The following is a 16793-nucleotide window of genomic DNA, read 5'->3' on the forward strand; positions in this document are numbered from 1 at the left end:
GAAAAATGTCATTGGAATTTTGGTAAGGATTACATTGGAGTAGATTACTTTAGTTAATATAGGCACTTTAACAATATTAATTCTTCTAATCCATGACCACAGGATATCTTTCCATTTAATTGTGTCCTCTTCAATTTTTTAATCAATGTTCTATAGTTTTCAGTGTACATATCTTTCACCTCTTTGGCTAAATTTGTTACTGAGCATTTTATTCTTTTTGATGCCATTGTAAATGGAATTGTCTAATTTCTCTTTCAGATAGATCATTGTTAGTGTATAGAAACACAACTGATTTTTATATATTGAGTTATATCTTTCTACTTTACTGAATTTGTTTATTCCAACAATTTTTGGTGAAGTCTGTAGGATTTTCTATATATAAGATCATGTCATCTGCAAACAGACACCATTTAACTTCTTTCTGTTCAGTATGGATGCCTCTTATTTATTTTTCTTGTTTAATTGCTCAGGCTAATCCAGTACTATGTTGAATAAAAGTGGCAAGTGTAGGCATCCTTGTTTTGTTCCTAATCTTAAAGGAGAAAACTTTCAGCATTTCACCACTGAGTATGATGTTGTCCTTGGCTTGTCATGTATGGCCTTTATTATATTGAGGTACATTCCTTTTATATGTAATTTGTTGAGAATTTTTTTAATCATGAAAGGATGTTAAACTTTGTCAAATGCTTTTTCTGCATCTACTGAGATGATTATATCATTTTTGTCCTTCATTCTGTTAATACAGTGTATCATATTTATCTTTTTGAGTATTCTGAACCACCCAGACATCCCAGTGATAAATCAAGCTTGATCATGGTGTATGATCCTTCCAGGGTGCTGTTGAAGTCAGTTTGTTAGGGTTTTTTGTTGTTTTGTTTTTGTTTTTGTTTTTGTTTGAGAATTTGATCTGTGTTCATCAGGAATATTAGCCTTTTCTTATACTGATGTCACACTTCTAAAGGAATTTTATTATTTCAGAAGTCTGAGTCCAGAAAAATGGTGTTTGCGACAACAATTTCTTTTTGGGTCAATAGTTTTTATCTTTTGCGAACTAAGAACAACTTAAAAAATGTTTTTAAAACTTCAAGAATATTCTGGTTGTGCACAGCAGATCAGTTATACACATGATTTTCTGAATCAGAATCCCATTGAAATGATGATAAATTAATTATAAATGAGCACTACTGTTTCAGTTAGAGAAGAGAAGCACAGCAAAACAGTTATCAAATCTTCAACAAATTTCTAAAGCATAGAGAGTGAATGGAGGGCTGATAACCATCTCAGGAGGGAGATTGAAGTTGTAAGCTAAATGTCAAAGAAGGAAGATTTAGTCTGGGAAAACAAGCCCCTACAACTACATAAGGCTCAGTATTGAAAGAACCAAATCTCAAGAAAGGTAGAGGGAGATTGGAGTAGAAAACAGGAGGCTCTCCCTGCCTAGGTTCCTGCTACAACTTCTCTTAGCAGGTAACTGTTTTCCCTCCACAGAAAAGGGAGCTCACTCTCTAGAGAAACTGAACCTAAGAGACTTTGCCCTCAGGGACACTTGGCAGAGACAGAGAAAGAGTGAAGTGTAGGGCTGAAAAAGAAAGACTAAGTAATAGTTTACTTGAATTCTGAGACCCTTAGCTCCTTTCTCTATCCTCTTCCTAAAATTCAGCAGCCAGATATAGACCTCAGAGAATGAACAACTCCAGAGAAAAGACCTCCCTCTTCTGCCATCTAGACAGAAAACTCTCACCAAATTCCCAGCAAAGTGAATGAAATAACAATATCCTCCCTAAGACAGAGGGTCATGGAATTACAGAACACCATGATTAAAGAAAAATTCGTAAAAACTTTCAGAGATAAATAAAGTACTGTATGGCATTAGAATTCTCAAGAGCAACTATATCCTGAGTATTAAAGGATATTTTCAGATCTACAAGTTGGCAAAAAACTTACCCTCTGATTTTATTTTCTTAGAAATACACTGGCTCAGTCAGTAGAACATGTGTCTCTTGATATCAGGGTTATAAGTTTGAGCCCCACTTTGGGTATAGAGATTGCTTTAAAAAATTTTTTTTAATTAGGGGCGCCTGGGTGGCTCAGTCAGTTAAGCCTCTGACTTCAGCTCAGGTCATGATCTTGCAGTTTGTGGGTTTGAGCCCTGCGTCAGGCTCTGTGCAGATAGCTCAGAGCCCAGAGACTGCTTCAGATTCTGTGTCTCCCTCTCTCTATGACCCTCCTTTGCTCACACTCTATCTCTGTCTCTCTCTGAAAAGTAAATAAACATAAAAAAATAAAATAAAATAAAATTTTTAATTAAAAAAAATATACTAGAGTGTATGCTCTATGCAGACGTCTGAAATCAAGTCAGAGGAAGTCATGGGCTCCAGGAATCAGGAGGTCTCATGTAGGAGAATGGAAGTGAGAATGTACTGGGCACCAGGCTTAGAAAATATCCATTTCAAATTGGACTAGGTGGACAAAGCAGATGTGAGAGGACATACCCAAGAAGAAAAGAGAAAGGATCAGTTATTTGAGGTTTACCAGTAATTAGAAAAATTATTACTAGGAGTTTGAAACATCTACCTGAGCAGTTGCCATAATTCTAAATTAGCATCTAAAAAGTAGGAACTGAAATAAGCAAAGAATGTACAAATAAAACCAAGAATGTACAAAAAATGAAACATAATCATAGTTGTCACACTTATGTAATATTTATTATAGTCATAATATAAACAATGAATATTGAGATAATCAGAAATTATATGAATATATTGGGGAAAATGGAACAAGGGGAAGCATGTGTGTGTATGTATCTGTCTGTGGATGTGTGCATTTTGTATGAGGTGAGGGTTAAAACATAAGTCCTGATCTCTCTTACCGGAACATCATTAGACATTGTCTAAAAATGAGTAAGTTGTGGGGGCACTTGGGTGGCTCAGTCAGTTAAGCGTCCTGCTCTTGATCTCAGCTCAGGTCTTGATCCTCATGGTCATGAGTTCAAGCCCTGCATTGGGCTCTGTGCTGGGCATGAAACCTACTTAAAAATAAAGAAATAAGGGGCGCCTGGGTGGCGCAGTCGGTTGAGCGTCCAACTTTAGCCAGGTCACGATCTCGCGGTCCGTGAGTTTGAGCCCCGCGTCAGGCTCTGGGCTGATGGCTCGGAGCCTGGAGCCTGTTTCCGATTCTGTGTCTCCCTCTCTCTCTGCCCCTCCCCCGTTCATGCTCTGTCTCTCTCTGTCCCAAAAATAAATAAAAAACGTTGAAAAAAAAATTAAAAAATAAATAAATAAATAAAATAAAGAAATAAAAATAGAATAAAGAAAAAATAAAAAATTAGTAAGTTGAGAAATAGGAATAGTCAATATTTAGAAACGTGAAGCATAAATTTCAGAAGAAACTGCTAGAATCTTTCAAATCTTTCAAAATCTCAAACCTTTGGGAAATGTGAGGATGAGAGAAGATATCATTGTAAGGTCCAAATAACTATACACATACAACATACATACAGTCACACAAACCATACATACATACACATCAGTTATAGAATTTGATTTTTAAAACATTATTTTGATATGAAAAAAATACTTAATCCCTGTTTTCCTTTCTTTGAGGACAGTGATTTCTTGAGTTAAAATGTACTATTAACCTATGCTTATCATAGGTGTGCACAGATTGATCTCAAAGCCTAGCTTGTCTGGAGTCATATGTGTCAATATTACGGCAACTCTCTCAGATGTACTTCTGGGCACAGAGCCGATGTTTATGATGATGTTGGAATACCTTCAAAGTGTTCAGATAACCTGAGTTGGCATGCAAATGTCTATGCATTTTTCACTTTTTTCATCAGTCTTATTTGTGTTTTATCAGCTAAAATCCAGGAAGAGATTGGCCATGTAATTGGCAGACACCGGAGCCCCTGCATGCAGGACAGGAGCCGCATGCCCTACATGAATGCAGTGTTGCATGAGATCCAGAGGTACATTGACCTTGTCCCAGTCAACCTGCCACATGCAGTGACCTGTGACATTAAATTCAGAAACTATGTCATCCCCAAGGTAAGAGATATTTCTCCTACACTGACTTTAGTGCTCTTGAAGTTCGCCTGTTCTCACTATTGGCTCAGTCTTCTACCAATACAAGATGAGAAAGGTGCAAAACTCATATATGTGGCAGCTTGATGGATTTTGTGTTGTTTCCAGTTTGAGGCTACAGACCTTTTTTTTAAGTTTATTTATTTTATTTTTTTAAATTTTGTAATGTTTATTTGTTATTGAGAGACAGAGAAAGACAGAGCATGAGCATGGGAGGGACAGAGAGAGAGGGAGACACAGAATATGAAGCAGAATCCAGGCTCTGAGCTGTCAGCACAGAACCCGATAGGGGGCTCGAACTCACAAACCATGAGATCATGACCTGATCCTAAGTCGGACGTTTAACTGACTGAGCCACCCAGGCGCCCCTATTTATTTATTTTAAGAGACAGAGACAGCGTGAGTGGGGGAGGGGCAGAGAGGAGAGAGAATCCCAAGCAGGCTCCACGCTGCCAGTGCAGAACCCTATGCAGGGCTTAAACTCATGAACCATGAGATTGTGACCTCACAAACCATGAAATCATGACCTGAACGAAATCAAGAGTCAGACGCTTAACCGACCGAGCCACCCAGGCGCCCCACTGAGGCTACATACTTTTATGACAGGTTTTGGTATTTGGCTGTGTAAGTCTTCCAAATTTGTTCTGCTTCTTTAATATTGTTTTGGCTACTCTTAGCCTTTACATTTCCAAATAAATTTGAGTATCAGTTTGTCAATAAACCAAAGCATTTGGCTGTGATTTTTATCAGGGTGATAATAAAATAATTTAGAAAGAATTGACATGTTGGTATCTTGAATCTTTCAATTCATGGATATGGCATATTCTACCAATTTATTTGGACTTTCTTTAATTTTTTCAATATTTTCAGTGCAGTGGCTTGTATATCTATTAGGTTTTTCCTAGATGAGTGGTATTTTTGATGTTACTATAGATTGTATAATTTTTAAAATGCCTTTTCTACTTTTTTTGTTATATGGAAATATACTTGATTTTATTATTTTGATGACCTTACATCTAGCAACCTTTCCAAATTGACTTAGTGCTAATAATTTGTGGATTTATTTGTAATTTCTATACACAGAATTCTTCAATCTGGTTTAATGTATATTTTTTAATGTTTATTTATTTTTGAGAGAGAGAAAGAGAGAGAGAGACAGAGACAGAGACAGAGAGCAAACAGGGGAGGGACAGAGAGAGACGGAGACACAGAATCTGAAGCGGGGCTTGAACTCACAAGTAGTGAGATCATGACCTGTGCCGAAGTCAGATGCTTAACCAACTGAGCCACCCAGGTGCCCCAATATTTGTTTTAATAATTAATACTTGAACTTTAAATTTTATATACTTGCAATGAGCTTTAATTTAAATATAAATAATCATGGATCACTCAAGGCTACTGTGTTGGACAGAACCGATCTAAGTTGTTGTTGTTTTTAATACTTGAAACTTTATGTTAAAACCTTTATTCTGCAATATTAAAAACTCAGAAAATTAAAAATAAATTGAAGTACAATTCCTTTCAGTGGCCAGAATCTTGAACTGAAGTGAATCAATCTATATATTCCTTATTGATGCACTTTGTGTGAATATTCATGTTTTGCTAAAGAGGTATCAATGTGTTTGATTATATGATACCACATTATTGGGAGTATTTTAAAATTTATGGCATATACATCATAATACCTTTCTAAAATCATCAAATAGTACTTAATTTGAAAACACATTAGGCCTCAGGAGGTTCAGATGAAGGATTGTGTATTTATACTTTCATGAAAACAAATGTTTATATTTGTTGAGCTGATGTAGAAAAATAAGCTAAAATAGTCATGCTGTATATAACTTTGAAATGGTTGATAAAAACAACTTTGGAGGGCTGGTGCGTGGCTGGCTCAGTCCGCAGAGCATGCGACTCTTGATCTTGGGATTGTGAGTTCAAGCCCCACACTGGGTGTAGAGACTACTAAAAAAAATACATAAACTTAAAAAAAACACTTTGGGGTGCCTGGGTGGCTCAGTCGGTTGAGCGTCCGACTCTTGATTTCAGCTCAGGTCATGATCCCAGAGTCTTGGGATTGAGCCCCGCATCCCCCTCCACGCTGAGGTCAAGCCTGCTTAGGAATCTGTCTCCCTTTGCCCCTCTCATCCACTAGCATGTGCACACCCATGCTTTCTCTCTCTCTCTAAAATAATTTTTAAAAGACATGGATTTACATATTAAACAAACAAAAAACCTTTGGGGGAGGGATGACTTCCTCTGAGTTGCAGAAAACCATTTGGGCTTCATCTGGCTTTCAGGTTATTTCCCAGCCAGGAAAATGCCTCGTCAGAATCACAGTTGCATGCTTAGGGCAGAAGGGTGAAAGAAGTGACACTTGTGCAGAGAGGGCTATTTCTCTTCTAGGTTTTCTAGATGAACCAGGCACTTTCTTCTGCCAACTGTATCCTAAAAATGGAAAACTCAAGTAGATATTTGAAATGCAAGGCAGCAGGAGATAAATTCAGGAGGATAACCTCCGTATAAACTCTGGCTCGGTTACCCTTTACTATAATCTTGAATAAATTTCTTAATCCTATGTGCCTTGGTTTTCTCATTTGTAAACTGTTGATAACACTGACCTTTACATCACTAGAATGTTGCAAGAATTCAACCAGGTAACATATACAAAATACAAGCTAAAACTATGACCATTTTTACTTATTAGACTGATGAAGTCAAAGGCTGAGAAAATGTTGTATTGGTGAGGGTGTGTGTAAATGAGCACTTTCAATCACCAGTGGCAGGATTGTAGATAAGTACATCTTTTTTGGAGGACATTTTGGCAATATCTATCAGAAATAAAATATAGAATCTTATAACGCAAGAATTATAATTCTTGGTATCCACTACAGGTGCTAACAGAGGAATGTTCAAAAAATGTGTCCTTGCATCACTGTTTATAATAAAAACATTCTGTTTTTGTTTCTGAGAGAGAGAGAGCAGGGGAGGGAGGGAGGGGGAGAGAGAGAGAGAGAGAGAGAGAGAGAATATATCTTAAGCAGGCTCCATGCTCAGCACTGAGCCCAACATGGGGCTTGATCCCACAACCCTGGGTCATGACCTGAGCCAAAATCAAGAGTCAGATGCTTAGCCAACTGAGCCACACAGGTGCCCCTAAAAAAATATTCTTAACTATCTAAATGTTCATCAGTAGTGTAATGATACATTCATATATAGCATGAATAAGGCAGATGTATATGTGTTGATATGGGCCAGTACCCAATTATTTTATTAAATAAAAAATAAGATTTTTATTTCTTTTTATGAAACAAGTACTAAAGCATGACAATGACATCGTTGCCTCTAAGTAAGGCTAAATGCACTTTCAAATTATATCTTGTTTAGAAGGCTAAGCAATGCATCTATGGAAGCACTGCATCTTGAGATGATTTTCATCAATGATTCTAGAATTTCTAATAAAATTCCTGCTGTGCCTCTCAAATTCAAGTAAAATTAAAAAAATCAAGATGTAGTGGATGCTTGTCATTTGATAAAAAAAAAAAAGAAGAAGGTGATAGGCGAAATAAACATGTAGATTTATTTGCCTGATATATATATTCTCTTTGGAAGGGCATATTCCCTGGAAGGACATATCACTGGTTATGAATAGTTGTTTTTGGAAAGTATTTAGATGGGAGGGAGACCTATTTTTCACCATATGTGCTTTTTGTGACTTAGTGCATTCCTCTATTTTTAACTTGAGGTATAAGTTATGCAAAAGAAAATTCATATTTTTAAGGGTAAAGTCTAATGAGTTCTGACCAATATGTGAAGTCAAGTAACTACCACCACAACCAAGATGTAAAACATTTCTATCATCTCAAAAAAGTTCCTTCATTCTCCTTTTACAATCAATCCACTTCCCCCAGTTCCAACTCTTGGTAACCACTGATCTGTTTTGGGTTCTACGGTTTTGCCTTTTCAAGAATGCAATGTAATAGAATGTGGCATAAATAGAATAACTTGTAATCAATATAAATAAGCCTTTATCTTTTTTATGTGACAGAATGTATTTGAGATTTATTGCACTTTGTTATTGCACTTATCATTAATTTGTTCTTTTTTTTGATGAATGATTTTCTATCCTACAGAGTACCACAAATTGTTTATCCATTCACTACTGGATGGGTATTTGGGTTGTTTCCAGTTTGAGACTATTTGAATAAAAGTGCTGTGAACATTTGCATACAGGTTTTTGTGTGGATATAAATTTTCATTTCTTTTGGGTGAATGCTTAGGAATGGGACTTTTGCTTAACTGTTTAACTTTATAAAAAACCATCAAATATTTTCTAAATGTGGCTGTGATATTTTACATTCCTGCTAGCAATGTGTGAGAGTTCCAATTGCTTCAGGTACCTTCCATCACTTGCCATTAATGGTCCTTTTTTTTTTTTTTAAATGTTTATTTATTTATTTTTAGAGAGAGGGAGGGAGGGAGGGAGAACATGAGTGAGGGAGAGGCAGAGAGAGAGGGAGAGAGAATCCCAAGCAGATTCTGTGCTGTCAGTGCGGAGCCTGATGCAGTGTTTGAACTCACGACTGTGAGATCATGACCTGAAGCCAAACTCAAGAATCGGGTGCTTAACTTACTGAGCCACCCAGGTGCCACATTGTCGGTGTTTTTAAATTTTAGGTACTATAAGTGGTTATGTAGTGACGTCACATTTTGTTTTATTTCTATTTTCTGGATGGATAATGATGTTGGGCTTCTCTTCATGTATTGATTGACTATTCATATATATTCTTTGGTCGAGTTCTCAAATTATATTCCTATTTTGTATTGGGTCGTTTGTCTTATTTAATTATTGCAATCCTTTATATATTGTATACACAAGTCTTTTATTATATGTAAGTGTTGCTAATATTCACTCTCAATCTGTAAAGGGCTTGCTTGCTTGCTTGCTTTTTCTTCTTTCCTTTTCTTCCTTCCTTCCTACCTTCCTCCCTCCCTCTTTCCTTCTTTCTTTCTTTCTTTCTTTCTTTCTTTCTTTCTTTCTTTCTTTCTTTCTTTCTTCCAAAGAATGTCTTTCAAAGAGCAGAAGTTTTGAATTTTGATGGAGTCCAATTTATCAGTTATTTCTCTTTTGACTTGTGCTTCTGTGTCCTATCTGGAAAATTTTTTGCCAACGCAGGTTCCCAAATATTTGCTCTTATCTTTTCTTCTACAAGTTTTATGCTCTTAGCTTTTGTATTTAGGTCTGCGATCCATTTAAAATTCATTTTCACTTATAGTGTGAAGTAGTTTATACTTCATTCCTTTTGTTAGGGACACCCACTTTTTCCAGCACCATTTATTGAAAATACACTTGCTTTTTAAATCTTAAAGTAACACTTCCACATATTACTTGTTTTAAAATGCACAAGGCAATAATATTGAAAACAAAATTATAGACCTTAAATATGATAAACTTAGAGGATGGAACTTCCTTCTAATTTTGAATTTAAAAAATAAAAAAAATCTCAGTAGCATTTAAACACACACAATGGTATATAATGTTTTATGTTTATATAAATAATACATATGAAAATGTGTATACATCTATATTTTAAGTACATATCTATCTGTATCCATTGATCTGTCTATCACACTTAACACCTAAATATTTCATATGTGTCTTGTAAGAACAAGGGCTTCTGCATAGCAGTAATAGCATTCACACTCAAAGAATTATCATATATACAATAACTTTATCTAAAATATAGCTATAGATTTTTTCAGTTATCCTAAAATATCTTTTTTTTTTTAATGTTTGTTTATTTTTGAGAGGTAGTGAGAATGCCAGTGTGGGAGGGGCAGAGGGAGATAGAGGATCTCAAGCAGGCTTCATGCTGATGGCAGAGAGCCCAATGCGGGGCTTGAACTCAAACTGTGAGATCAAGACCTGGGTTGAAGTCAGATGCTTAACCAACTGAGCCACCCAGGTGCCCCCCCTAAAATATCTTTTATAGCTTTTTTTGAGGGGGCATCTAGTATCTAATAAAGGAATAAATATACAATTTTATTATCTGTCCCTTTATGCCCCTTTTATAAAGAACAGTTCCAAAAAAAAAATTTTTTTTTAATTTTTTTAAAAATTAAAAAAAAAAAAAAAAAAGAACAGTTCCTTTTCTTTTATTTATTTCATTTCAGTACACTATGGAAGAGTCCAGGATAGTTGTCATGTAAAATATTCCTCAATCTGGTTTTGTATGATTTTTTTGTTTTTGTTTTTGGTGTTTTTTTGAGAAAGAGAGCATGTGAGCAGGGGAAAGGGGCAGAGGGAGAGAATCTTCAGCAGGCTCCATGCTCAGCACGGAGCCTGACGTGGGGCTCTATCCCATGACCCTGCGATCATGACCTCAGCTGAAACCAAGAGTCAGATGTTCAATCAACTGAAGCACCCAGAAGCCCTGTGCGATTTTTTTTGTTTTTGTTTTTGTTTTTTTAGATTAGATTCAAGTTCTGTGTTTTGGGGAAGAACATTACATACGTGATGTTGTGTATGTCCCAGTGAATTACGTTTTGGCTAGAGACATGTAATATCAATTTATATCATTATTGGTGATGCTAAGGTAGTCATTTATTAAGGAGATATCTTCCATGGGGCACCTGGGTGGCTCAGTCAGTTAAGTGTTGTACTTCAACTCAGGTCATGGTCTCGCGGTTTGTGGGTTCAAGCCCTACATTGGGCTCTGTGCTGACAACTCAGAGCCTTGAGCCTGCTTCAGATTCTGTTTCCCTCTCTCTCTCTACCCCTCCCCCACTTGCACTCTCTTTCTCTCAAATATAAATATTTTTTTTAAAAGGTATCTGCCATAATTCTCCACTGCTGAAATTCTGTTTTTCATAGGTTATTAGTAAAAAAACGTATGGCCTGGTACTTCGAGACCTTATAAATATCCTGTTTCCCAAATCTTTGATCCAACAGTTTTAGCACTAATTAATAATCTTTACCTGAATTGTTGAAAAATGATAATTTTTCCAATTTTAGTTTGTGTGTGTTTGTGTGTGTGTTTAACCAGGATTAATCTCTAACAAAGAATTTCTCCACAGTTTTAAATTAGAAACAAATTGCATTCCAAAGATAAATACTCAGTACTCGTTGGTGTATTTGTTAATACTATCTAAGAAGTCATTTTTCCTTTTGGGCATATTTTCTTTTTTTTTTATTGTGGTAAAATATACAGAACATAAAAGTTACCATTTTAGCTATTTAAAATTTTTTTTTTTTAATTTTTTTTTTTTCAACGTTTTTTATTTATTTTTGGGACAGAGAGAGACAGAGCATGAACGGGGGAGGGGCAGAGAGAGAGGGAGACACAGAATCGGAAACAGGCTCCAGGCTCCGAGCCATCAGCCCAGAGCCTGACGCGGGGCTCGAACTCACGGACCGCGAGATCGTGACCTGGCTGAAGTCGGATGCTTAACCAACTGCGCCACCCAGACGCCCCATCTATTTAAAAATTTTTTTAATGTTTATTTATTTTTGAGAGAGAGAGACAGAAACAGAATGTGAGCATGGGAAGGGCAGAGAGAGAGGGAGACACAGAATCTGAAGCAGGCTCCAGGCTCTGGACTGTCAGCACAGAGCCCAACACAGGGCTCGAACTCACAATCTGTGAGATCATGACCTGAGCCAGTCGGATGCCCAACCGACTGAGCCACCCAGGTGCCCCTCCATTTTAGCTATTTTAAAGTGCACAATTCAGGGAAACTGAGCACATTCACAGTGTTGTGCAGCCACAGATATTGTCTACTTCCAGAACATTGTCATCTCTCCAAAAGGAGATCCTGCACCCATCAAACAGTCATTCCCTACTCCTTCCCACCTCCAGCCCCTGACAACCATGAATCTGTTTCCATCTGTGTAGATTTGCCAGAGTCATTTTTTAAAAGTAACTTCTGTGCTCAATATGGGACTTAAACTCACAACTCCAACACCAAGTCTCTCATGCTCTATCAACTGGGCCAGCCAGGCACCCTGCCAGAGTCATTTTAAATCAGATCAGACCTCTATTTTAAAAAGCCCTATGAGGGGTGCCTAGGTGGCTCAGTCGGTTAAGCGTCCGACTCCAGCTCAGGTCATGATCTCACAGTTCATGAGTTCGAGCTTTGCATTGGGCTCTGTGCTGACAGCTCAGAACCTGGGGCCTGCATCAGATTCTGTGTCTCTGTATCTCTCTGCCCCTACCCTATTTGTGTTCTCTCTCTCTCTCAAAAATAAATAAACATTAAAAAAAATTTTAAAGCCCTATGAAAAGATTCTAAATACTCCTGACTTTTCAAGAACCAGCAAAGGCTTCCATTTTATTCTATTTTATTTTTTAAATTAAATTAAATTAAAATTTTCATTTAATTTTATTTTTAAATTTAAATTCATGTTAGTTAACATAGTGTAGTCAGTATTGGTTTTGGGAGCAGAATTTAGTGATTCATCACTTACATGTAACGCCTAGCATTCATCCCAACAAGTGCCCTCCTTAATGCCTACCACCCATCTAGCCCATCTCCCATCCACCTCCCTCCATCAACCCTCAGTTCTCTATAGTTAAGAGTCTCTTATGGTTTGCCTCCCCCTCTGTTTTTATCTTATTTTATTTTTCCTTCTCTTCCCCTATGTTCATCTGTCTTGTTCCATATATGAGTGAAATCATATGATATTTGTCTTTCTCTCCTTGACTTATTTCACTTAGCATAATATGCTCTAGTTCCATCCATGTTGTTGCAAATGGCAAGATCATTCTTTTTGATTGCTGAGTAATATTCCTGTGTGTGTGTGTGTGTGTGTGTGTGTGTGTGTGTGGGTACGTGTGAGTGTGTATACATACCACATCTTTATCCGTTCATCAGTCAGTGGACATTTGGGCTCTTTCCATACTTTGGCTATTGTTGATAGTGCTGCTATAAACATTGGGGTGTGTGTGCCCCTTCAAGTCATCGTTTTTGTTTCCTTTGGATAAATACCTAGTAGTGCAATTGCTGGGTCGTAGGATAGTTCTATTTTTAACTTTGAGGAAACTCCCTACTCTTTTCCAGAGTGGCAGCACCAGTTTGCATTCCCACCAACAATGCAAGAGGGTTCCCCTTTCTCCACATCCTCACCAACATCTGTTGTTTCCTGAGTTGTTAATTTTAGCCATTCTGACAGGTGTGAGTTGGTATCTCAGTGTGGTTTTGATTTGTATTTCCCTGATGATGAGTGATGCTGAGCATCTTTTCATGTGTCTGTTAGCCATCTGGATGTCTTCTTTGGAAAAGTATCTATTCATGTCTTCTGCCTGTTTCTTACAGATTTTGAATACTAACCCTTTATCTGAAACGTAATTTGCAAATATCTTCTCCCATTCCATAGTTGCCTTTTAGTTTTATTGATTGTTTCCTTCACTGTGCAGAAGCCTTTTATCTTGATGAGGTTCCAGTAGTTCATTTTTGTTTTTGTTTCCCTTGCCTCCAGAGACGTGTCTAGTAGGAAATTGCTGTGACTGAGGTTAGAGAGGTTGCTGCCTGTTTTCTCCTCTAGGATTTTGATGGTTTCCTGTCTTACATCTAGGTTTTTCATCTTTGGAATTTATTTTTGTATATGTTATAAGAAAGTGGTCCAGGTTCACTCTTTTGCATGTCGCCCTCCACTTTTCCCAACACCATTTGTTGAAGAGACTGTCTTTTTTTCCATTGGATATTCTTTCCTGCTTTGTTGAAAATTAGTTGGCCATATACATTTGTGGGTCCATTTCTGGGCTTTCTATTCTGTTCTATTGATCTATGTGTCTGTTTTTCTGCCTGTACCATACTGTCTTGATAATTACATCTTTGTAACATAGCTTGAAGTCCAGAATTGGGATGCCTCCAGCTTTGGTTTTCTTTTTCAATATTGCTTTGGCTATTTGGGGTCTTTTCTGGTTTTATACAAATTTTAGAATTATTTGTTCTAGCTCTGTGAAAAATGATGGTGTTATTTAGGTAGAGATTACACTGAACATGTAGAATGCCTTGGGCAGTATAGACATTTTCATAATATGTGTTTTTCCAATCCATGAGCATGGGATGTTTTTCCATTTCTTTGTGTCTTCTTCAGTTTCATAAGCATCTTACAGTTTTCAGCATACAGATATTTTAGCTCTTTGATTAAGTTTATTCCTAGGTATCTTATGGTTTTTGATCCAATTGTAAATGGGATCAATTCCTTGATTTCTCTTCTGTTGCTTCATTATTGGTATATAGAAATGCCACAGATTTCTGTACATTGATTTTATATCCTACAACTTTGCTGAATTTATGTATCAGTTCTAGCAGTTTTTTGGTAGAGTCTTTTGGGTTTTCCATATAGAGTATCCTGTCATCTTAAAAGAGTGAAAGTTTGACTTCTTCCTTGCCAATTTGGATGCCAGAAGCTTCCATTTTAAACCATAGTCCACATGAGATGTTTGAAAACCAAAGTGATGAAATAGAGCAGAGGGTGGGAGCTACACCATCATCCAAAGATAGTGATCAGTAGAGGGGATTCAGAGGTCTGGTACCCAAGTAACTAAGCACTCAGCATTTCAAATCCTATTAGGAGGCTACTTTAGCAACCTTACTAGCACTGGTCTTAATCTCATCCCTGTTTATTACTTGGTGTGTCTGACTAGAAATGCCATTGCCTTTTTTTGGACCTGGGATTCCTCATGTATAGATCAAAAGATTGAACTAAGTGATATGCAAAATTTCTTCCAGCTCCACGACTTCTTTATAATAAAGTTTGTCTTCATCTGTTCATTCCAGGGCACAAATGTACTAATATCACTGACTTCTGTGCTACGTGATGACAAAGAATTTCCCAACCCAGAGACATTTGACCCTGCCCATTTCCTGGATGATAATGGCAACTTTAAGAAGAGTGACTACTTCATGGTTTTCTCAGCAGGTAATAAAAATTAATTTCCATAGGTACTGAAGGGGACAAGGTATTTTTGGGTGATCCGTAGAAACTTACATGGTGCCTAGTCTGGGACGAGTAGAATTGTTCTTTGTCCATGACCGGAAGCATAACTCCCAATGCCCATGCACTTTCCCTCACTCACTATACAGTCCCATTATTAGAATTTTGGCTTGGTGACCCAGTTCTTCCAAAGTGAATATAGGTTCATTGAATTCTGCCTCTAGATAGATCACACAGCTACCAAGAGCTCCTCTTAGCAGGTGAAACTCATTTAGACTTTACTCACTGCCATGAAAAAGGAATATAACTCCTCAACTTTGAGTTAAGTATTTTCTATGTGATATCCCCCACTCCCCAGAGTGGGCTCCAGGGTTACAAGTATCCACAAGCACAGAATGGGCACCAAAAGGGCTCACATCCTAATTAGGGAAACAGATTAGTAAATAGATCGTTGTAATCCAGTGAGACTGGTGTTGTGGAAGAGGAAAGCACAGGCTGCTCAGGAGACCAGAGGAGGAAGCCGCCTGCTTCCTGATCACTTTATGAGGCATAAAGTAGAATAAGCAACGTTCTGATAGCAGAAAGGCAATTTGTGCTGCCTCTCAGGGGACAGGCAGCAAGGGAAAGAAGAGAAGGAAGGGCACTTTTAGAGAGTGGACTTTAGGAGCAGGGCATTTCAATAGATCAGGGCAGTCGGAACGTGCCAACTAGCTGTGCCATTAAGGAAACCTTGAACAAGTGGCAGAATACCCTGCAGCGGTTCCAAAGCACCTGATATTCCTCTGCTCAAGATCAGAGATTTTGGATCGTGGGTGTCCACATCTACAGTGTGTGTTCTGAATCTCTGGCCACAGAGTCACCTTTATTTATCTGACAGCTTTTGATGCCTACTTTGGGTCTTACGCCATACATACCAAGATGTCAAAGACTGAGCTTTCCCTACAAGGAAACACACATTTAGCATGGTAGAAAAAGAAATAAACAGAGAATCGAGATTCAAGGTGATGATCCATGCTTTAACTGAAGAGTGAATAAGATTCTGAGGAAAGCCAGAGAGGGCAAGACTGTACTTCCCAAGGGGATCACAAAGATTATAAAGAGGAAATGACATGAGACATAGGTCCTGGAAGAAGTATAAGAGAAGTGCGCCTTAACCAAAGGGAACAGCAGGAGATACAGCTCGGAACTTCACAGTATATTGGAGATCGATGAAGAGTTGGTATGGCTAGAACCAAGAGTAGAGGTATGAAGGATGGAAGGAGGGTTATGGCTCATCAGACTGGGAACAGAATGTGGAGGGCCAGTTCAACCCATCTGACATCATCTCATAGGACAGATCAGGGAGGCATTTAATAATTTAAAGTGAGGGGCACCTGGGTGGCTCAGTCCGTTAAGCGTCCGACTTCGGCTCAGATTGTGATCTCACGGTTCGTGGGTTCGAGCCCCACATCGGGCTCTGTGCTGACAGCTTGGAACCTGGAGCTTGTTTCAGATTCTGTGTCTCCCTCTCTCTCTGCCCCTCCCCTACTCGCGCTCTGTCTCCCTCTGTCTCAAAAATAAATAAACATTTAAAAAAATTAATATTTTAAAGTGAGAAAGTGACACATTTTTTTATTTTTATTTTTAAAAAATGTTTATCTTGAGAGAGAGAGCACACATGTGCATGAATTAGGAAGGGGCAGAGAGAGAGAATCCCAAGCAGTCTCCATGCTGTCAGGTCGGATCCTATGTAGAGCTCAGTCCCACAAACTCTGAGATTGTGACCTGAGCTG

The 16793-nt window shown here is 37.8% G+C and overlaps 1 protein-coding gene across 2 annotated transcripts in view; it reads left to right on the plus strand.

Annotated features, from left to right (window-relative positions):
* Positions 1-16793, plus strand: part of CYP2C41 (cytochrome P450 family 2 subfamily C member 41) — a 34163-nt gene that overhangs the window by 16506 nt on the left and 864 nt on the right. For both annotated transcript variants that reach the window (XM_019445142.2, XM_053909748.1), the window contains exons 7-8: positions 3859-4046; positions 14865-15006. In XM_019445142.2, coding sequence (XP_019300687.1) covers positions 3859-4046; positions 14865-15006 — 330 coding nt within the window. The remainder of the gene's footprint in view (positions 1-3858; positions 4047-14864; positions 15007-16793) is intronic.

The sequence above is a fragment of the Panthera pardus genome, unplaced genomic scaffold (assembly GCF_024362965.1).
Source record: "Panthera pardus isolate Hobbes unplaced genomic scaffold, ASM2436296v1 HiC_scaffold_22, whole genome shotgun sequence".
In the NCBI taxonomy this organism is placed as follows: Eukaryota; Metazoa; Chordata; class Mammalia; order Carnivora; family Felidae; genus Panthera; species Panthera pardus.